General features: G+C 38.1%; 1 protein-coding gene across 10 annotated transcripts in view; it reads left to right on the top strand.

Annotated features, from left to right (window-relative positions):
* The window catches only part of ANKIB1 (ankyrin repeat and IBR domain containing 1), a 164,810-nt gene that overhangs the window by 127,964 nt on the left and 13,144 nt on the right, over positions 1–23,702 (top strand). For all 10 annotated transcript variants that reach the window (XM_063636355.1, XM_055272728.2, XM_055272726.2 and 7 more), the window contains 4 exons: positions 6,614–6,744; positions 21,653–21,787; positions 22,940–23,026; positions 23,117–23,183. In XM_063636355.1, the coding sequence (XP_063492425.1) occupies positions 6,614–6,744; positions 21,653–21,787; positions 22,940–23,026; positions 23,117–23,183 (420 nt within the window). The remainder of the gene's footprint in view (positions 1–6,613; positions 6,745–21,652; positions 21,788–22,939; positions 23,027–23,116; positions 23,184–23,702) is intronic.

The following is a 23,702-nucleotide window of genomic DNA, read 5'->3' as shown; positions in this document are numbered from 1 at the left end:
AAGGTAGGACGGTGAATTTTTAGTTTGGGTCAGAGGGTAAATTATGCCATTAGTGAAACAGGAAACTCAGATAAGCAAGTAACTTTCCGGGGAAAATAATGAGTTTTGGTGGACATTCTGAACTTGAAGTACTTACAGAACATATGTGTGGAGATGTCCAGTGGAATTTTATAAGTGTTCATCTGAAACTCAGAAAAGATGCTAAGAAACTTAGGAATAAATTGTTAATTTTAAATGTTATCTTCATTATTTAATTAATGTTTATTGAGTGCTGTTTTATGTTAGAATACAGAAATAAATGCCTTCTATGCTCTTGAAGTTTATATTTTAGAGAGGCAACTGTATACAAAACTAAGGAAAAATGTGTTATGAATATGAGAGACATTGTTCATGTATGTGATAACTTTTAGGGGAGGGGAAGGACAAAGAAAGAGGAGGCCAATTATCTATGGGAGAGGGTTAGGAAACACTTTATAAAAGAATTGATGCTCAAGCTGCATGTTGAAAGCTGATAGATGTCCTTCACATGAACCAGAATAGGAAAGACATTCCAGGCATAGAGTGAAGTGGCACCGTGAAGTAGCGTGGCATATTCAAGGACTGCAAATAATTCATACAATCAGTTTAATGGTGCATTGAGAGATGAGACTGTGCAGACAGGAGTCCAAATCAAGCATTGGGCACAAAGAGGTGGTTATGCACAATGCTAGGAAATCCTAGACACTGAAAAGGGGTTTTAAGTAGGAGAGTGATGAAGATGCTTACTTACAAAGATCACTCAGGCAGAAGTATGGATCATAAAATGGAGATTATTGAGAAACTAGGTAAGAATGTTAGTTCTGAGACAACTTCAGAATGACCAGGTGACAGGATATGAAGGCGTAAGATGGGTAATTCAGGTGGGAGGGGGCATACACAGGAGAGTTATAAGATATATTAAATAATTTTTTTTTTTTTTTTTTGAGACAGAGTCTCGCTGTGTCGCCCAGGCTAGAGTGCAGTGATGCGATCTCGGCTCACTGCAAGCTCCGCCTCCCAGGTTCACACTATTCTGCCACCTCAGCCTCCTGAGTGGCTGGGACTACAGGCACCCGCCACCATGCCTGGCTAATTTTTTTGTATTTTTAGTAGAGACGGGATTTCACCGTGTTAGCCAGGATGGTCTTGATCTGACCTCGTGATCTGCCTGCCTCGGCCTCCCAAAGTGCTGGGATTACAGATTAAATAATCTTAAGTAGTAAATCTTGTGTGTCTGCTAGTTGCCTAAAAGATTTAATGCACCATAAGAAGTAATTAGTCTAGCATATTATTCAATTCTTGAGTAGAAAATGCCCAGCAATGTTTGAAATATAAAGCAAGTGTTTTTCTTTTATTTTCCCCCAAACCCCCACCCCAGACTCCAAGGCGAGTTGGCATCTCCACAGCTGTCTAGATCCTGGGTCCTGGGAGCTCGAGGTGAATACTCATCTCCTTGTGGGCACTAAGCGATACACTGGCCCTCTCAAAGTGCTACTATCCTGTGGCATCAAATGGCTTTGTACATCACTTTCCCAGTCTTTTATCCCCAAATTTGATCTATTACCCTGAAAGAACTGTTCATCTTTAAAGGTTCCAACTGTAAGAACAGATCACTTACTAGCTGATGATTCACTCAAACAGTCTCAAACTATGGGTATGATCTTTTAGGTTTATATAGTCCTCTGGTAGAACAAATCTAAGGTGTCTTCAGTCTTTTGTCTCCTATCATATTTTCAAACATTCTTCCATCTTTCCAAATCAAAACCCCCTTTGGGGTTTCTTCCCACAATTCTTCAAGTTCATTATAATCTTCTGTTTTGCCTGTGTTCTAATTAGAGTAATACATCTCCCTACTTGCCCTTAATTCACAGATTACCTTGATTTTACAGAGGGAGATATCAAGGCCAAGAGAAACAAAAATGCCCTGCCACACAGCATATCCATCTCATGTCTGGTATCAGAAGGCAGAAAAACTCTTTAAAGCAAGTATTGTTAAATAGATGGCTATTTTTAGTTATCCTTTACCATATTAAAATTGGATGAATCATTCCATACCCACAGATAAGTTTTTGCCAGGGAAGGGAAAGGAGACTGGCCTGGCTAGTGAGATCAGATTATGGGTGGGACTGTGAAAAAATGTCCTTCCTCATGATAATGATCCTGATACTAAGAGGAGGAAAGAAATAGAAAAGCTAGAAAATGGTATAGATGGTATATACATGGTTACTTCTAGGGAGATCCCAAAGGGGGTTTTGATTTGGAAAGATGGAAGAATGTTTGAAAACATGATAGGAGACAAAAGGCTGAAGACACCTGAGATTTATTCTACCAGAGAAGGAACCAAGCCAAGGCTGCAGAGAAAGTCCCAGTTATTGTTAAGAAAAGCCTAGGAGTTTTCTCACTCTACTGATTTGTGTCCTCCACACTGAAAGATAGTGACCAATAATGGTCACTTATGTTTATGAAATTTAGAGCGAGGATTAAAGTGAACAATAATTGGCCAACTATAATACTAAAGTAGAACCTCATCATTAAATATACAAAAATGATATTTCAAAAGGGAAAAGTATGATTAGGTACTATTTTAACTTTATGTATTACTTTGGATCATAGCATTTTTACTTTGCATTTTATGCAAAAAAAAAATGGCATAAACATGTTTAACCAAATTTGTGGTTTCATGAAATAGTTTTCTTCTTTATGCCCAGTTTTCCGAAGTCTTTGAATTATGAGACTCAAGATGAGAAAATCTAATTAATGAGAAAAAAGTATTAGAAAATATGCTAAAATCAATTGAAGGAATTAATTTCATATAAAGATTTAAATAGTGTTTGTTAAGCACTGAAATTGCCTCTGTTGTGTCTAATTAGAGCAAGAAGCAGGAATGGTTATATTTTTTATGAAATGATGGTTAATTTATAAGTTTTTCAGACCAGTATTTTTCACAGGACATAATAAACTGAATTCAAATTGTATTATTTAAAAATTCAGTCTAAGTGCAGTGGTTTACGCCTGTAATCCCAGCACTTTGGGAGGCTGAGGCAAGAGGATCACTTGAGGCTCAGATTTCAAGATAAGCCTGGACAACACAGTGAGATCCTATCTCTCCAAAAAATAAAACACTTAGCTGGGCATTGTGGCACATGCCTGTAGTCCTAGCTACTTGGGAAGCTGTGGTAGGAGGATCTCTTGAGCCCAGAAGTTGAAGGCTACAGTGAGCTATGATTGCACCACTGCATTCCAGTCTGGATAATAGAGTGTATCCCTATTTCTAAAAAAATTAAAAATTCAGTTTTTAAAAGCAACTGTTTTCACATGCATACATGTTGATTCTGTTAATAGATCTTGGATTTTGTGGTACTCTAATACTTTATTATGAAGTTAATACATTTAGAAAGAGACCTAAGCACACTAGATTATTAAGAAAGAATAAGAGCTGTAACTGAAGTGAAGAGTTTGAAAGTCAGTAGAGGTGAAAAAATCTCACCAGATAGATTGAAGGGAGATACGGTGTTGTTGGTGTTAAGAACAGTATGTGTAAGCTGGATGCAATGACTCATGCCTGTAATCCCAGTACTTTGAGAGGCCAATGTAGGCAGATCACTTCAGGTCACGAGTTTGAGACCAGCCAAGTCAACATGGTAAAACCCCATCTCTACTAAAAATACCAAAAGAAATTAGCCAGGTGTGGTGGCGGGCACCTGTAGTCCCAACTACTTGGGAGGTTGAGGCACAAGAATCACTTGAACCCAGGAGGCAGAGGTTGCAGTGAGCTGAGATCATGCCATTGCACTCCAGCCTGGGTGACAGTGCGAGACTCCGTCTCAAAAAAAAAAAAAAAAAAAAAAAAGTATGTATAAGGGACAGACGTATAGAATAAGCATGTTCAGAGAATTGGAAATAAACGTATTTTTTCCAGCATGAGTTTTTATCATAGTAAGAGTTGGTTATTCCGTGAACATGATTTACTTCATGCAGTTCACTAAAATGCAGTTAGGAGATCACATTCTCTCTAAGGGTGGAAGAAAAAACTGTTACGTTGCAGGCCACACTGCAGCTTTGTTTTAATGGCTTTGTGCTTTATTTATTATAACAATGGACAATAAGAGTCATAAGAATATGTTAGTGCCTCTGAGCTAACAATAATGTTGATGCTGAAGGAAGAAGAAAGGCCACTACTTTAATAAAAATTAGATGTTTAAATGTGAAGTGTACTTAAATGATTAGGTATTATAGCAATACCCTTTGTAAGTGGAATTGCCTCCACAGCTTGACCTTATTAGCCCTGAGTATACTAAGTTCCTTCTGAAACTCCTGTCACCCACCAAATTATCTGAGAATTCTTTCCACCAACACCTTAATCAAACCATCTTCTACCAAGTATGTTCAGAACTGGAGTAAAGTCTGATCAGTTCATTACCGCTGTTTCTCTTCGCTGTGTGGAGTTAAAAACCAATGCTTTTACAGTCCAACAGTAGCTGCTGTTCTGTTGTTAACATAAACTTAAGTAGGCAAGCACTTGGGGTTCCTTGCAGCAAGATAGCTCCACTTCTGTGCTGCTAGGCTCCATCAGAGGACTGCTTCTGCTGCTCAGCCCTTCCAATCCATACACAGAGCCACTTCCCAGGGGTCAGTGAGCCCAAACCTTTGTCCCTTCCTTCCCCAGGGGCTTATTTCTAGGGCTTATATAACCCCCTTCCTTCCCCAGGGGCTTATATCTAAGGGTTGGGTAACTTTTCATCTTGAATTTCAAAATGTAAAGGGTCTGATTTCTCCCCTGCTTTGACAGTAGAGCCAACCATTTACCCTACCACCCTTCTGAAAGTGTCTGCATGTAAACAAAGCTTTGATTAGATGGGCCACTTTCAGTGATTCTAAAATGATTTTCTGGCATCTCTTTGAGTAAAGAAAATGTAGGGCTTCTCAGTGCACTTAGAGTTAAAAAAGAAAATAAAAACCAACTTAATTGCTGACATTCTTGCAGGAAAAAAATTTTTAATTATGCATCTGGAACTCTCTAGCCCCTAACTCTGTCCATGGAGGGGAGAGGGAAGTTTATAAAATGTAAAATTTAGAATCTTTAAAAACCATGGCGTTCCTTAAGATTGTGGATCTCAAATTATAGTAAAATAAGTTGAGTTTAAGAAAATGAAGAGTATAAGTTTGATTAGGGATGGAGGGTAAGAGGAGCTTGCAGATGGGCCATATAATGGGCTTTATATTCTTTGCAAAAGCAATTGGATTTTATCTTGTAGTCAATGGGGAGCAAATTAAAAGATTTTAAGCGGTGTGTATTCTAAAAAGATCATTGTGGGATGGGAGGCTGACAGGGGATGGGAGGATGAAGACAAGTTGGTTAATGGAGGGCGGGCACGGTGGCTCACGCCTGTAATCCCAGCACTTTGGGAGGCTGAGGCGGGCAGATCACGAGGTCAAGAGATCAAGACCATCCTGGCTAACACGGTGAAACCCTGTCTCTACTAAAAATACAAAAAATTAGCCGGGCGTGGTGGCGGGCACCTGTAGTCCCAGCTAGTCGGGAGGCTGAGGCAGGAGAGTGGTGTGATCCTGGGAGGTGGAGCTTGCAGTGAGCCGAGATTGCGCCACTGCACTCCAGCCTGGGTGACAGAGCAAGACTCTGTCTCAAAAAAAAAAAAAAAAGTTGGTTAATGGGGACAAGCATAGAGTTAGACAGAGGATAATATTTCTTATATTTCAAAACAACTAGATGGGAGGACTTGAAATGATACCAACACATAGAAATGATAATTACTCAAGGTGATGGGTACGTCAGATGTCCTGACTTGTTACACATTCTATGCACGTTGCAGTCACATCTACCTCATAAATATGTAAAATATTTTGTGTCAATAAAAGAAAAACATGGAGAGATTTTTAAAAAATCACTATGCAAGCAGTGTAGTTGGAGGTGGGCCCTTGAAGGAACTAGGGAGATAAGTTGGTTTTCTATGCTTTAGTTGTCTAGGCAAGAGGTATGAAGGACCCTAGCTTAAAGCAATAAGAACTGGGAATGGAAAGGAACCAGATATGGTAGAGAAAGAGGGTGTAATAAATGAGATGCTTAGTTTTAGATATGTCACATTGAATTAATTTTAAGCTTATCCAGAATAATCATGGATAAAAAAGATGTTGACATTTTTTGCTTTTTACTATGGTAAAGAGTTTCTGATAATTATATTTGCATCTGGCCTGTTAAGTAAATTATTTTCTAAAGTAACTGTTCTTTCTGTAATTTTCTTTGATACAATATTTATTTTAAATGGAGTAATATGTTGCTTTTTTTTTTTTAAACTTTTTTTGTATATGTTGTTTTTGATCCCAGTTTATTTGGGCACAAGTTTATGGAGAAATCGCCCTTAAACCAGGTTTCATGAATAGGTATTTTGGAATAGTGTTCCTTATCTTAGGCTATTCAAAATGAAGCAGTTTAAAAATGTTGCCACAGACCCTGATCAGAAAATAAATATTTTATTAAAATTGAGAGACAGCCTGCAAAGAAAAGTGTGGAGGGTTTTTCCCCCAGAAGTTGTACACTAAATCATTTATTTTTGTGTTTGTGCTTAATATCCCAAAGTTGTGGGAGTTAGTGAAGCCTACGAGGATGCCGCCAATTGTCTCTGGTTATTAACTAACTCCAAGCCTTGTGCCAACTGTAAGTCTCCAATACAGAAGAATGAAGGCTGCAATCACATGCAGTGTGCTAAGGTAAGAAGTTAAAGAGGATTTTGCATGCTTTGCATTTGGAATCTTAATTTAGTTTGATTGTCAATCCAAAGGATAAATTATTTGAGAGGGCCTGGTGCAGTGGCTCTTGCCTGTAATCCCAGCACTTCAGGAGGTTGAGGCAGGAGGATCACTTGAGGCCAGGGGTTCAAGACCAGCCTGGGCAAAATACCAAAGCCCCATCTCTACAGAAACAAAAACAAAAACAAAAACGATAAGTGTAAGAATCTATGGTATTCAACCAGAGGATCAGAAATTCATGAATTCTTTCTTGCTAGTCACCTTCCCCAGTGAGAGTCTTGAGAGAGTTGTGTGTGTGTGTGTGTGTGTGTGTATGTGTGTATCAAATGATTAACAAAGTGCTGCCTTCTATAGATCTCTTGCAAAGCTGGTTTTGGAGCATACGGCTTAGACTCAAGGCCCAAACTAGGCCCAAATCCAGTCCATATACTGTCTCCATACAGTTGGCTCTCTGTATCCATGGGTTTCATATTGTTGGGTTCTGCATTCATGGATTCAGCCAACCACGGATCAAAAATACTTAGGGAAAACAATTGCATCTGTATCGAACATGTACAGATTTTTTTTTTTGTAATTATTCCCTAAACAATGCAGTATAACAACTGTTTACAAAGCATATACATTGTAAGATATTATAAGTAATCTAGAGATTATTTAAAGTATACTAGAGGATGTGCATAGGTTAGTATGCAAATAATACACCATTTTTTATCGGGGACTTGATTATTCTCAGATTTTGGTGTTTGCAGGAGGTCTTGGAACCAATCCTCCGTGGATACCAAGGAGCACCTATATATAGATGTCTGTGTAATACAAGAACCCAAAGGAGTGGCCAAACTTTAGGTCTGCTAATAAAACCATCAATTAAATAAGTAACTCTTTATTATATTGAAAATGAAAATGCCAACAAAGATTCACTTGGCTGAAAAATACTTAATATAAATGATTAATGTTAGAGATCAAAAAGGCTAGATAGAATAAATACCCTCTTTACTTACTTGTACACGAAGCAACAGCAGTGTGTTTAAAACAAATATGCTGGTATATTATTAATAACATTTTATTAATCCCTACCTACCTACATTTATGAACCTTTTTTTGGTTAAAATTATAATGATATTCTGATTTTTTTGCTTTATCATTAGAAATATCATCTATGTATAAAATGATTATTTAAAGTTATTGAGAGGAAAGTGTATTTTTTTTTCTAGTTTAGGACATGAAGGAAATTTAAATGGTTAAGATTCCAGTAAAATATAATATCTTCTAGGTGTTACTTGATTTTTAACTTTGAAGCTTAATGATTATTACTATACTTGCAAAAGAATGGCAGTTACAAAATAATTTTTATAAGTCTGTATTACTGTAAAATTAACATAAATGAATTGGCTTAGTGAGGCAGTAATAAGGATTCTCTAAGAGGCAGAAAGAAAAACCTAGGGCAGTGTTGTGCGCAAAATATTCAAAAGTGTTATTTGTTGTTCAGCTAAGGATCCAGCCAAAATTATTTCATCTATTTGTGATCTTATCTCCAATGTCCATATATTTTTTATTCCTTTTAGAAAATCTGATATAGACTACATAGATGTATAAAGAACTGTCGAATGACAATAAAAATTTATAGTTGGCTGCTGAGACAGACTCCAATATTATCTTTATTTCCTGCATACCACCTACTGGTAGTAAATACTTGATAAATATGTATTACATTCATGAATGTTTTCATGAATTAATCTGGCTGCTAATATAAGGTAATCCAACTTAAACAGACTTTGCTTAAGCTTCTGTTGCATTGAAAAGAAACATTTACTTATAAGCTATGTAAATGTAGTAGTTGTATTTATTATACCATCTGAAGCGTTTGCATTGAACAATAAAAGCTGACAAGTAGCATTCTTACTATGACACAGAAGACTTATGTAAAAGTATCACATTACTGCAGCAAAATCATATACACTATGTTTTAAACGTGTAGGTGAAACAACATGGTTATGTGTAGTTGAATCCATGCTCTGACATAATTGATAGATCGTAACATACCTTTACTAATGCCTCAGCATTGATTATGTATGATTCAGTAGGCAGTTTTTACTTGTGAACTCAAATGTGTTTTTAAAGAGTGAGAAATTTCTTCCCCTAAAAATAAGCTTGTTTATTTTAAAAACACTTCTTAAAATTTCCCTTTAGATAATTTAAATTGTGCATTCTTAAATATTTTAAATCACGTATAGTATCTGATTCTGTATAACTGTGTGCTATAACGTTTTTTCCATTATAAAATGTAGAAGATTTAAATGCCATAATTACAAAGGTATATCCATTCGTTATATATTCAAACTGCATGCTAAAACTGTGGACTGTGCCATCTTTTTAAGTACTCATGGAGCACTCACAAAAAAATTAACCATTGATTATAAAAGAAAAACCTCAATAACATTCCAAAAAATAGAAAATAGTACAAGTAATATTCTCTGATCATAAGGGAATAAAATAGAGATTAAGGCCAGGCATGGTGGCTCACGCCTGTAATCCCAGCACTTTGGGAGGCTGAGGCAGGCAGATCACCTGAGGTCAGGAGTTCAAGACCATCCTAGCCAACATAGTGAAACCCCATCTCTACTAAAAATACAAAAAATTGTCTGGGTATGGTGACGGGCACCTGTAATCCCAGCTACTAGGGAGGCTAAGGTAGGAGTGTCACTTGAACCTGGGAGGTGGAGGTTGCAGTGAGCTGAGATTGTGCCATTGCACTCCAGCGTGGGCAACAAGAGCAAAACTCCATATCAAAAAAAGAAAGAAAGAAATTAATAGTAAAGTTACAAGATGTCTTTTAGAAATTTTAAATAGCAACTCTTAAGTAAAAAAGGAAATGAAAATGGACTTTCAAGAATTTTAAAACAAGGGTAATGAAAATACTACTTAACAGAACCTGAGGGCCATAGCTAAAGCAATGCTGAGAAATGTGCATCACCTTACTTAAACTAATACAGAATAAGGAATTAATTAAGGATATGACTCAAAAATTTAAAAAAACATAAAGTTGAAGAAAACCAGGAGAAAGGTTCTGTTTTTTTTTAAGGCAGAAATCAGTGACTTTAAAACTGAAAACGCAACTAATAAATAAATCCAAAAAGTGATTTTGTTAACAAAAAATAAGATAGATAAACCATCAAGCTAACATAATCAAGAAAAAAAAAAATGAAGGTGAGGGAGTTCAAAGACACAATGTGAAGAATAAGGGAGATACAGGCATACCTCAGAGATACTGTGGTCCAGTTCCAGACCACTGCAGTGAAGCAGATATCACAGTCAAGTAAATCACAATGTTTTTGTTTTCCACTGCATATAAAAGTTTAACTGTAAACTCATACTGTCTGTTAAGTGCAATAGCATAATGCATTTTTTAAAGTACATACCTTAATTTAAAAATACTTTATTACTAAAAAATGCTAACTATTATCTGAACCTTCAGTGAGTCATAATCTATTTGCTGATGGAGAGCCTTGCCTCAGTGTTGATGCTGCTAACTGAACAGGGTGGTGGTTGCTGAAGATTGAGTTGGCTGTGGCAGTTTCTTAAAATAAGACGACAATGAAGTTTGCTGCTTCTGTTGACTGCCTTTCAGAATATATGTCTGTATAGCATGTGATACTGTATTATAGAATTTGACCTCTGATAGAACTTTCAAAGTTAAAGTCAGTTTTCTCAAACCCTGTCACTGCTTTGTCAGCTGTTTATGTAATATTCTAGTCTTTGTTGTCATTTCAACAATGTTTACAGAGTCTTCACCAGGAGCCTATTCTATCTCAAGAAACCAGTTTCTTTTCTTATCCATAAGAAACAACTTTTCCCCAGTTCAAGTTTTATCACGAGATTATAGCAATTCAGTCACATCTTCAGGCTGCACTTCCAGTTCTTTTGCTATTTCTACCGCATCTGAGGTTATTTTTTTCACTGAAGTTTTGAACTCTTAAAGTCATCCATGAGGATAGGAATCAACTTTTTCCAAACTCCTGTTCACGTTGATATTTTTTACCTCCTCCCATGAATCACAAATGTTCTTAATTGCATCTAGAATGGTGAATCCTTTCCAGAAGATTTTACATTTACTCTGCCTAGATCTGTCAGAGGAATCACTATCTGTGGCAGCTTTAGCCTTACAAAATACATTTCTTAAATAATAAGACTTGAAAGTCAAAATGACCACTTAATCCATAGGCTGCAGAATGGATGTTGTGTTAGCAGACATTAAAACAATACTCATTTCCTTGTACCTCTCCATCAGAACTCTTGGATGACCATGTGCATTGCCAATGAGCAGTAATATTTTAAAAGGAATCTTATTTTCTGAGTAATAGCTCTCAACAGTGGGCTTACAATATTCAGTAAACCATGCCGTAAACAGATGTGCTGCCATCCAGCCTTCGTTGTTCCATGTATAGAGCACAGGCAGAGTAGATTTTGCATAATTCTTAAAGTCCCTACGATTTTCAGAATCGCTTCAACCAGCTGCATCATCCCGTAACAAGAGTCAGCCCATTCTTCGAAGCTTTGGAGCCAGACATTGACTTTTCTCTAGCTATGAAAATCCTAGATGGCACTGTCTCCTACTAGAAGGCTGTTTCATCTACATTGGAAATCTGTTGTTTAATGTAGCCAGTTTCATCAATGATCTTAGCTAGATCTTCTGGATAATTTGCCACAGCTTCTACATCAGCACTTTCTGCTTTACCTTGCACTTGTTTTTTTTGTTTTTTTTTTTTTTTTTTTGAGACGAAGTCTTGCTCTTGTCGCCCAGGCTGGAGTGCAATGGCGGATCTTGGCTCACTGCAACCTCCGCCTCCCAGGTTCAAGCGATTCTCCTGTCTTGGTCCCCCGAGTAGCTAGGATTATAGGCGCCTGCTACAACGCCTGGCTAATTTTTGTATTTTTAGTAGAGAAGGGGTTTCACCATGTTGCTAGGCTGGTCTAGAACTCCTGACCTCAGGTAATCCACCCTCCTAGGCCTCCCAAAGTGCTAGGATTACAGGCGTGAGCCACCGTGCCCAGCCTACCTTGCACTTTTATATTTTGAAGATGGCATCTTTCCTTAAACCTCATGAACCAATGTCGGGGGAGTAACTTTAAATTTTTCTTCTGCAGCTTCCTTACCTGTCTCTGTCTTCATAGAACTGAAAAGAGCTAGGGCCTTGCTCTGGATTCGGATTTGGCTTAAGGGAATTTCATGGCTCATTTGATCTTCCATCCAGACCACCCAAATTTTCAACATATCAACAATAAGCTTGTTTCATCTTCTTATCATTCATGTGTTCACTGAAATAGCACTTTTACTTTCCTTCAAGAACTTTTCCTTTGCATTCACAATTTGGCTGACACAAGAAGCCTAGCTTTCAGCTTATCTTGGCTTTTCAACATGCCTTCCTTACTAAGCTTAATCATCTAGCATTTGATTTAAAGGGAGAGATGTAAGGCTCTTCCTTTCACTTGAACACTTAGAGGCCCTTATAGGGTTCTTAACTGAACTACTTTTAATATTGTTGTGTCTTAGGAAATAGGGAAGCCCAAGGAGAGGGAGAGAGACAGAGACAGAAGAATGACCAGTTAGTGAGGTGGTCAGAACACATACAACATTTATCTATTAAGTTTGCCATCTTACATGGGCGTGGTTCATGGTGTCCCCCAAATATTACAATAGTAACATCAAAGATCATTGATCATAGATCACTGTAACAGATAAAATAATAATTTAAAAGTTTGAAACATTATGAGAATTACCAAAATGTGACACAGACAAGCAGTGAGCACATGCTGTTGGAAAAATGACCAGTAGAACTTCTTGATGGAGGGTTGCCACAAACTTCAGTTTGTTTAAAAAACAAAAACAAAATGCAGATCTGCAATGCACAATACAGCAAAGTGCAATGAAACAAGGTATGCCTGTAATCAAAAAAACAAAGCAAACTAAAATAATAAGGAATAACTTCATTCAACTCTTCCAGATATTTTGAACTTGGATTTGAAGTGGATTGGCTTTCTAAGAAAGTATTATTTATTAAAACTGATCCTAGAAGAGATAGAGTATCCCCAAAAAACCCGTTCCCATAGAAGGGAAAAAAGTTTTTCAAAAATCTCCCACACCTTACATTAACACTTAAAGCAATGGGCCCTGATAGTTTCACAATAGAATTTTACCAAACCTTTAAGGGGCCGGTAATTCTAATTTTATTTAAACTGTTCTCGAGAGTTAAAAAAAAAAAAAAAAAAAAACAAAAAAAAAAAAAAAAAACTTAAAACTTTCAAAGTATTTTTATAAAGTGAGTAGAACCTTGATACCTGCTTGACAAGATTATAAAACTTAAAAGAAAACTGTGGATTATTCTTACTTGTAAAAGTGCAGCAGTCCTAAATATTACAGGGATAAAACTCTACAGATATTAGCAAACATAATCCAGCAGAGCACATTCATGAGTAATTAACCAAGTAGAGTTTATTCCAGGAAGACAGGTTAAGGATTGCTGATCTGGAATGCTTGGAACTGGAAGTGTTAAGGATTTCAGATTTTTTTTTTCATTTGGAATATTTGCAGTATACCAATTGAGCACCCCTAATCCACAAATTCGCAATCCATGTCAGTGCTGAAAAAGTTTTGGATTTTGGAGCATTTAGGATTTCTGATTTTTAGATTAGGGATACTTCCACCTGTATAAGAATGATTCAGTATTAGGAAAGTTGATGTTGTACCTCGTGTTATTGGTAGATCCAAGGGGAAAAATTATGTATTTTCTATAGCTGCTGAAAAGGTATTTGACCAAAAAAAAAAAAAAAAATCAACAATCATTCTTTATAAAACAGTCAAAGAAATAGAATGGATTCTTTCTTAGTATAGTAAAAATAAATTACCTCATTTCAAAAGCTAGCATATTTAATGAGGAAACTAGTCACTCCCACTAAATTCAAGAACCAGATGAAGATATTTTTCATCACTAGTGTTATTAACATTAGATTGAAGATACCAGTCAACATAATTAGACAACAGAAAGAAATTAGTGATATAAAAATTAGAAATGAGATAAAATTATCACTTTTTGCATATGACATGATTGTATACCTAGAAAAGTCACAAAAATCAACTGAAAAACTGCTACAAACAAAAATTCAGTTAAGTAGCAGAGTACACAATTACTATGCAGAGAGTAATAACCTTCATGTGTATCAACAACAATCAGCAACCTTCATGTGTATCAACAACAATACTGAAAGGCCTCATTTATCTGGAAACAAATTTAACAAGAAATATGCAAGACTTATGGGGAAAAAATGTAAACCCACTGTAGGTCACAAAAGATGACAAACTAAGGGAAAGACAATGAAGTTCTTTGATAGAAAGATTCCATCAAAAATAGCAACAGGTTTTGTTTCGGAATCTAAGTAAACTAATTTAGGCTGGGCACGGTGGCTCACGCCAATAATTCCAGCACTTTAGGAGGCCAAGACGGGCAGATCACAAGGTCAGGAGATCGAGACCATCCTGGCTAACAGGGTGAAACCCCGTCTCTACTAAAAATACAAAAAAATTCAGCTGGGCATGGTGGCGGGTGTCTGTAGTCCTAGCTACTCAGGAGGCTGAGGCAGGAGAATGGCGTGAACCCGGGAGGCGGAGCTTGCAGTGAGCCAAGTTACTGCCACTGCATTCCAGCCTAGGCGACAGAGCGAGACTCCATCTAAAAAAAAACGAATTCAGAAGTTATACGGCAGGATTAAGGGGAAGCAAGAATAGGAAGTCTGAAAAGGAGCGGTGAGGGGGAACTAGCCTTGTCAAATAGCCATATTATGAAGCCTCAGTAATTCAAATAGTGTAGTGCTGGCACATGAAACAGAATAAAAAGAAAGCCTACAATATAGATACAGATACGTGGGAATCTAGTATATGGTAAATGTGGCATCTACAACCAGTGGAGAAACATGAGTTATTTAAATGGTATAAGGACTACTGGGCAGCTGTGTGAAAAAGAATAAAGTTGAATTCATACTGTATCCTATATAGTCAGATAAATTCCAAATGACTCAAAGATTTAGAGTTTCTTTAAAAAATAAAATAAACCAGGAGGCCCGTTCCAAGATGGCCAAATAGGAACAGGTCTGCAGCTCCCATGATCGACACAGAAGACGGGTGATTTCTGCATTTCCGACTGAGGTACCTGGTTCATCTCATTGGGACTGGTCGGAAAGTGGGTGCAGCACACAAAGGGCAAGCCGAAGCAGGGCAGGGCATCACCTCACCTTGGAAGCACAAGGGGTTGGGATATTTCCCTTTCCTAGCCAAGGGAAGCTGTGACAGACTGTACCAGGAAAATCGGGATACTGCCACGTAAAACTGCGCTTTTCCAACGGTCTTAGCAACTGGCACACCAGGAGATTATATCCCACGCCTGGCTCAGCAGGTCCCACACCCCTGGAGCCTTGCTCACTGCTAGTCCGTAATCTAACTGCCAGGCGGCAAGCCAGGCTGGGGGAGGGGCGTCTGCCATTGCTGAGTAGGTAAACAAAGCGGCTGGGAAGCTCAAACTGGGTGGAGCCCACCACAGCTCAACAAGGCCCCCCTGCCTCTGTAGACTCCACCTCTGGGGGCAGGGCATAGCTGAACAATAGGCCGCAGAAACTTCTGCGGACTTAGATGTCCCTGTCTGACAGCTCTGAAGAGAGCAGTGGTTCTCCCAGCACAGTGAGCTCTGAGAACGGACAGACCACCTCCTCAAGTGGGTGCTTGACCCCCATGTAGCCTAACTTGGAGACACCTCCCAGTAGGGGCTGACTGACACCTCATACAGCCAGGTGCCCCTCTGAGACGAAGCTTCCAGAGGAAGGACCAGGCAGCAATATTTGCTGTTCTGCTGCCTCCGCTGGTGATACCCAGGCAAATAGGGTCTGGAGTGGACCTCCAGCAAACTCCAACAGACCTGCAGCTGAGGGTCCTGACTGTTAGAAGGAAAACTAACAAACAGAAAGGCATAGCATCAACATCAACAAAAAGGACATCCACACCAAAACCCCATCTGTAGGTCACCATCATCAAAGACCAAAGGTAGATAAAACCACAAAGATGGGGAGAAGCCAGAGCAAAAAAGCTGAAAATTCTAAAAACCAGAGCGCCCCTTCTCCTCCAGAGGATCACAGCTCCTCGGCAGCAATGGAACAAAGCAGGATGGAGAATGACTTTGACAGTTGACAGAAGTAGGCTTCAGAAAGTCGGTAATAACAAACTTCTCCGAGCTGAAGGAGGATGTTTGAACCCATCACAAGGAAGGTAAAAACCTTGAAAAAAGATTAGATAAATGGCTAACTAAAATAAACAGTGTAGAAAAGACCTTAAATGACTTGATGGAGCTGAAAACCATGGCATGAGAACTACGTGACGCATGCACAAGCTTCAGTAGCCGATTCTAACAAGTGGAAGAAAGGGTATCAGTGATTGAAGATCAAATTAATGAAATGAAGCAAGAAGGGAAGTTTGGAGAAAAAAGAGTAAAAAGAAATGAACAAAGCCTCCAAGAAATATGGGACTGTGTGAAAAGACCAAATATACGTTCAATTGGTGTACCTGAAAGTGATGGAGAGAATGGAACCAAGCTGGAAAACACTCTTCAGGATATTATCCAGGAGAACTTCCCCAACCTAGCAAGTCAGGCCAACATTCAAATTCAGGAAACACAGAGAACACCACAAAGATACTCCTCAAGAAGAGCAACCCCAAGACACATAAGTGTCAGATTCACCAAGGTTGAAATGGAGGAAAAAATGCTAAGGGCAGCCAGAGAGAAAGGTCAGGCTACCCACAAAGGGAAGCCCATCAGACTAACAGTGGATCTCTAGGGAGAAACCCTACAAGCCAGAAGAGAGTGGGGGCTAATATTCAACATTCTTAAAGAAAAGAATTTTCAGCTCAGAATTTCATATCCAGCCAAACTAAGCTTCATAGGTGAAGGAGAAATGAAATCCTTTATAGACAAGCAAATGCTGACAGATTTTGTCACCACCAGACCTGCCTTAAAAGAGCTCCTAAAGGAAACACTAAACATGGAAAGAAACAACTGGTACCAGCCACTGCAAAAGCATGCCAAATTGCAAAGACCATTGTTGCTAGGAAGGAACTGCATCAACTAACGGGCAAAATAACCAGCTAACATCATAATGATGGGATCAAATTCACACATAACAATATTAACCTTAAATGTAAATGGGCTAAATGCTCCAATTAAAAGACACAGACTGGCAAATTGGATAAAGAGTCAAGACTTATCAATGTGCTGTATTCAGGAGCCCCATCTCGTGCAGAAACATACTAGGCTCAAAATAAAGGGATGGAGGAAGATCTACCAAGCAAATGGAAAGGAAAAAAAAAAAAAAAAAAACAGGGGTTGCAATCCTAGTCTCTGATAAAACAGACTTTAAACCAACAAAGCTCAAAAGAGACAAAGAAGGCCATTACATAATGGTAAAGGGATCAATTCAACAAGAAGAGCTAACTATCCTAAATATATATACACCCAATACAGGAGCACCCAGATTCATAAAGCAAGTCCTGAGAGACCTAAAAAGAGACTTAGACTCCCACACAATAATAATGGGAGACTTTAACACCCCACTGTCAATATTAGACAGATCAACGAGACAGAAGTTCAACAAGGATATCCAGGACTTGAACTCAGCTCTGCACCAGGCAGACCTAATAGACATCTACAGAACTCTGTACCCCAAATCAACAGAATATACATTCTTCTCAGCACCACATCACACTTATTCCAAAATTGACCATATAGTTGGAAGTAAAGCACTCCTCAGCAAATGTAAAAGAACAGAAATCACAACAAACTGTCTCTCAGACCACAGTGCAATCAAATTAGAACTCAGGATTAAGAAACCCACTCTAAACCACACAACTACATGGAAACTGAACAACCTGCTCCTGAATGACTACTGGGTAAATAATGACATGAAGGCAGAAATAAAGATGTTCTTTGAAACCAATGAGAACAAAGACACAACATACCAGAATCTCTGGGACACATTTAAAGCAGTATGCAGAGGGAAATTTATAGCACTAAATGCCCACAAGAGAAAGCAGGAAAGATCTAAAATCGACACCCTAACATCACAATTAAAAGAACTAGAGAAACAAGAGCACACACATTCAAAAGCTAGCAGAAGGCAAGAAACAACTAAGGTCAGAGCAGAACTGAAGGAGATAGAGACATAAAAACCCCTTCAAAAAATCAATGACTCTAGGAGCTGGTTTTTTGAAAAGATCAACAAAATTGATAGACCACTAGCAAGACTAATAAAGAAGAAAAGAGAAGAATCAAATAGACACAATAAAAAATGATAAAGGGGATATCACCACCAATCCCACAGAAATACAAACTACCATCAGAGAATACTATAAACACCTCTATGCAAATAAACTAGAAAGTCTAGAAGAAATGGATAAATTCCTCAACACATACACCCTCCCAAGACTAAACCAGGAAGAAGTTGAATCTCTGAATAGACCAGTAACAGGCTCTGAAATTGAGGCAATAATTAATAGCCTACCAACCAAAAAAAGTCCAGGACCAGATGGATTCACAGGCCAATTCTACCAGAGCTACAAAGAGGAGATGGTACCATTCCTTCTGAAACTATTCCAATCAATAGAAAAAGAGGGAATCCTCCCTAACTCATTTTATGAGGCCAGCATCATCCTCATACCGAAGCCTGGCAGAGGCACAACAAAAAAAGAGAATTTTAGACTGATATCCCTGATGAACATCGATGCAAAAATCCTCAATAAATATTGGCAAACCAAATCCAGCAGGACATCAAAAAGCTTATCCACCAAGATCAAGTTGGCTTCATCCCCGGGATGCAAGACTGGTTCAACATATGCAAATCAATAAACGTAATCCATCACCTAGACAGAACCAAAGACAAAAACCACATGATCATCTCAATAGATGCAGAAAAGGCCTTTGATAAAATTCAACAGCCCTTTGTGCTAAAAACTCTCAATAAACTAGGTATTGATGGAACGTATCTCAAAATAATAAGAGCTATTTATGACAAACCCACAGCCAGTATGATACTGAATGGGCAAAAACTGGAAGCATTCCCTTTGAAAACTGGCACAAGACAGGGATGCCCTCTCTCACCACTCCTATTCAACATAGTGTTGGAAGTTCTGGCCAGGGCAATCAGGCAAGAGAAAGAAATAGAGTATTCATTTAAGAAAAGAGGAAGTCAAATTGTCCCTGTTTGCAGATGACGTGATTGTATATTTAGAAAACCCCATCATCTCAGCCCAAAATCTCCTTAAGTTGATAAGCAACTTCAACAAAGTCTCAAGATACAAAATCAATGTGCAAAACTCATAAGCATTCTTATACACCGATAACAGACAAACAGAGAGCCAAATCATGAGTGAACTCCCATTCACAGTTGCTACAAAGAGAATAAAATACCTAGGAATCCAACTTACAAGGGATGTGAAGGACCTCTTCAAGGAGAGCTACAAACCACTGCTCAATGAAATAAAAGAGGACACAAACAAATGGAAGAACATTCCATGCTCATGGATAGGAAGAATCAATATTGTAAAAATGTCCATACTGCCCAAGGTACTTTATAGATTCAATGCCATCCCCATCAAGCTACCAATGACTTTCTTCACAGAATTGGAAAAAACTACTTTAAAGTTCATATGGAACCAAAAAAGAGCCCACATTGCCAAGACAATCCTAAGCAAAAAGAACAAAGCTTGAGGCATCACACTACCTGACTTCAAACTATACTACAAGGCTACAGTAACCAAAACAGCATGGTACTGGTACCAAAACAGAGATATAGACCAATGGAACAGAATAGAGGCCTCAGAAATAACACGATGCATCTACAGCCATCTGATCTTTGACAAACCTGACAAAAACAAGAAATGGGGAAAGGATTCCCTGTTTAATAAATGGTGCTGGGAAAACTGGCTAGCCGTATGTAGAAAGCTGAAACTGGATCCCTTCCTTACACCTTATACAAAAATTAATTCAAGATGCATTAAAGGCTTAAATATTAGACCTAAAACCATAAAAACCCTAGAAGAAAACCTAGGCAATACCATTCGGGAAATAGGCATGGACAAGGACTTCATGACTAAAACACCAAAAGTAATGGCAACAAAAGCCAAAATAGAAACATGGGATCTAATTAAACTAAAGAGTTTCTGCATAGCAAAAGAAACTACCATCAGAGTGAACAGGCATCCCTTAGCATGGGAGAAAATTTTTGCAATCTACCCATCTGACAAGGGGCTAATATCTAGAACCTATAAAGAACTTAAACAAATTTACAAGAAAAAAACAACCCCATCAAAAAGTGTGCAAAGGATATGAACAGACACTTTTCAAAAGAAGACATTTATGCAGCCAAAAGACACATGAAAAAATGCTCATCATCACTGGTCATCAGAGAAATGCAAATCAAAACCTCAATGAGATACCATCTCACATCAGTTAGAATGGTGATCATTAAAAAGTCAGGAAACAACAGGTGCTGGAGAGGATGTGGAAAAATAGGAACGCTTTTACACTGTTGGTGGGAGTGTAAACTAATTCAACCATTGTGGAAGACTGTGGTGATTTCTCAAGTATCTAGAACTAGAAATACCATTTGATCCAGCGATCCCATTACTGGGTATATACCCAAAGGGTTACAAATCATGCTACTATAAAGACACATGCACACATATGTTTATTGCATCACTATTCACAGTAGCAAAAACTTGGAACCGACCCAAATGTCCATCAATGATAGACTGGATTAAGAAAATGTGGCACGTATACACCATGGAATACTATGTAGCCATAAAAAAGGATGAGTTCATGTCCTTTGTAGCCACATGGATGAAGCTGGAAGCCATCCTGAGTAAACTATCACAAGGACAGAAAAACAAACAACACATGTTTTCACTCATAGGTGGGAATTGAACAATGAGAACACTTGGACACAGGGTGGGGAACATCACATACTGAGGCCTGTCGTGGCGTGGGAGGATGGGGGAAGGATAGCATTAGGAGAAATACCTAATGTAAATGACAAGTTAATGGGTGCAGCAAACCAACACGGGACATGTATACACATGTGACAAACCTGCACCTTGTGCACATGTACCCTAGAACTTAACGTATAATTAAAAAAAAATAAAAAAAATAAAAAATAAATAAACCATTAAGAGTACCTGAAGACAACATAGAATGGGAAGATCTTTTTTAACTGACTCAAAATCCTTAGCATAAAAAAGGATGTATTTTCATACTGAATGCTCATATTTTTGGCACTGTCTGATAATTATGGTAATTAAGTTGAAATTTACATTAAAATGGGAAACCGGTTTTATATCAACCGTTCCACTTAGAGGTCTTTTAAGCATAGTTCTAGTTTCAAAACCAATTTGTCAATATTGCCAGAAGTTTTTCAGATAGACTGGTGGAGCTTTATAGACCAATGTCAGATTAGAATGCACTTAAAAATGAAACACTTTCCAAAGATTATTTGGAAAGAATATCTTATTGATATTTTTAATGATTCCCTGTGATTACTTCATAATATTATGCTTTACATTTTAATATTTCCCTATAAACAATAATTTTAAACTACCTGAACATCTTTCCATAATGCAGATAAGATCTCCAGAGGACACATGAGAAAGAGGACGTGTCTTTGAGGAGATTTGTTCCTGGTCACACAAGCACAATTATGTAATCTTTACAGATTGGTTGGCTATAAAGCAGAAAATAATTTGCACATTAATATGGGGAGATGTCTTCATCTGTGTTTTCTTTTGAAGTGCAAGTATGACTTTTGCTGGATTTGCCTTGAAGAGTGGAAAAAACATAGTTCGTCCACTGGAGGTTATTACAGATGTACTCGCTATGAAGTCATTCAGCACGTGGAGGAGCAATCCAAGGAAATGACTGTGGAGGTAAAGAGAACCAATTAAGCCAAGACATCTCTCTAAACCACTCACTAACACTGGAATTATTTTGCATTTGTTTTTCTATTTTCATCTTAATAAAGTATTAAATTGAATATACTTTATTATAGCCTTTAATTTCAACAAAATAGCTCTGTAAACTTGAGAGCTTTTTCCCTTTTACATTTTCCTTTTTTTTAATTTTGGTGAAGATATGTATGAAAAGTCTGATATATCCCAGCCTACCTCTGTAAATACTTAAAAACAATTTTAACATTAATGTCAACAATGCAGTATTACATTATACTGTGCAGGAAGTCTCTTAGTCTGCTCAGCTGCCATAGAAAATACATATACTGGGTGGCTTACCAGAAATTTATTTCTCACAGTTGTAGAGGTTGTGAAATCCAGGGTCAAGATGCTGGCCAATTTGGTTCTTGATGAGGGTTCTCCTCTTGGTTTGCAGACAGCCACCCTCTCACTATGTTCTCAGGTGGCCAGAAAAGACAGAGAGACCTCTGGTGCCCCTTCCTCTTCTTATAAGGGTACCAGCACTATCAGAATAGGGCCCCACCCTGATGACCTTATTTAACCTTTATCACCTTCTCTCAGGTCCTGTCTTCAAACACAGTCAAATTGGAGGGAGGGCTTCAAAATAAGAATTTTAGGGGGAATACCATTAGTCCATAGCAAAAAGCCATATAATAAAACATTGAAGGCCGAGCACTGTGGCTCATGCTTTTAATCCCAGCACTTTTGGGGGGCCGAGGCAGGCGGATCACTTGAGGTCAGGAGTTCAAGACCAGCCTGGCCAACATGGTAAAACCCCATCTCTACTAAAAATACAAAAATTACCCAGGCATGGTGGTGGGCTCCTGTAATCCCAGCTACTCAGGAGGCTGAGACAGGAAAATCAGTTGAACCTGGGAGGCGGAGGTTTGTGTGAGCTCAGATTGCACCACTGCACTCCAGCCTGGGCGACACAGTGAGACTCCGTCTCAAAAAAAAAAAAAAAAAGAAAGTATTCTGTCAAGAAAATAATTCACAAATCTGAATGCATTACTACCTATCACTAATAAAACTTTTAAATGATTCCCCCAAAAAACTATTTTAGTAGCTACTAGTTTTTATAAAAGTCATTTGTGGACTTTTGTTTTCTAGGCTGAGAAAAAACACAAACGATTTCAGGAACTTGACAGATTTATGCACTATTATACAAGATTTAAAAACCATGAGCATAGTTATCAGGTATGTCCCAAATCATTTCAAATGAGCTGACCTATACTGTTGTGAATAAATAAAGAGAATAGTTTAAATTCTTTATTTCTATTCCTTTAGCTAGAACAACGCCTTCTTAAAACAGCCAAAGAAAAGATGGAGCAATTGAGCAGAGCTCTCAAAGAAAGTAAGTTATAAGTTGTATGTGTGATAATTAATATAAAATATCTTTCCATGCTTGTCGCTTCACTAGTAGGTTAGGCCCTGAAAGGAATACATTATGTCCATTAGCTTGTTCTGGTACTGTTTTGAGTTCTTTCAAGCCCTGAGTGCAGCTTAGCAGATGAGGCCTCTGTGATTGGATTTTCTACCCAGCACCTAGCCTCCTCCTCTTGATGCAGCCTGTCTGTTATGAGATAAAAACACTTCATGATTTTGCTTACTCTATGTCACTGCTGATGCTCTACAATGTTGGGAAAAGTGGATGGGTCCTAAAGGACATCACTGACTTAGTCAGAGGAGCAAGATACACGTGCTACCCAATTGTCATGTAACTGAATACCCAAAAATTATTGAGAAGATTTAGCAGAGTGCCTAAGGGTGTGGAAGTCAATAACAGTTTGGGGAGAAATCATTTCACTGGTAAATAATGAACACTGGGGTCAAAAAGCAAAGCCATGAGGTGGAGCTAACGTATGGGTCCTAA

The sequence above is a fragment of the Symphalangus syndactylus genome, chromosome 3 (assembly GCF_028878055.3).
Source record: "Symphalangus syndactylus isolate Jambi chromosome 3, NHGRI_mSymSyn1-v2.1_pri, whole genome shotgun sequence".
Classification (NCBI taxonomy): Eukaryota; Metazoa; Chordata; class Mammalia; order Primates; family Hylobatidae; genus Symphalangus; species Symphalangus syndactylus.
Note: the sequence above shows the minus strand (reverse complement) of the source record. Positions and strands in the feature narration are given on the sequence as shown.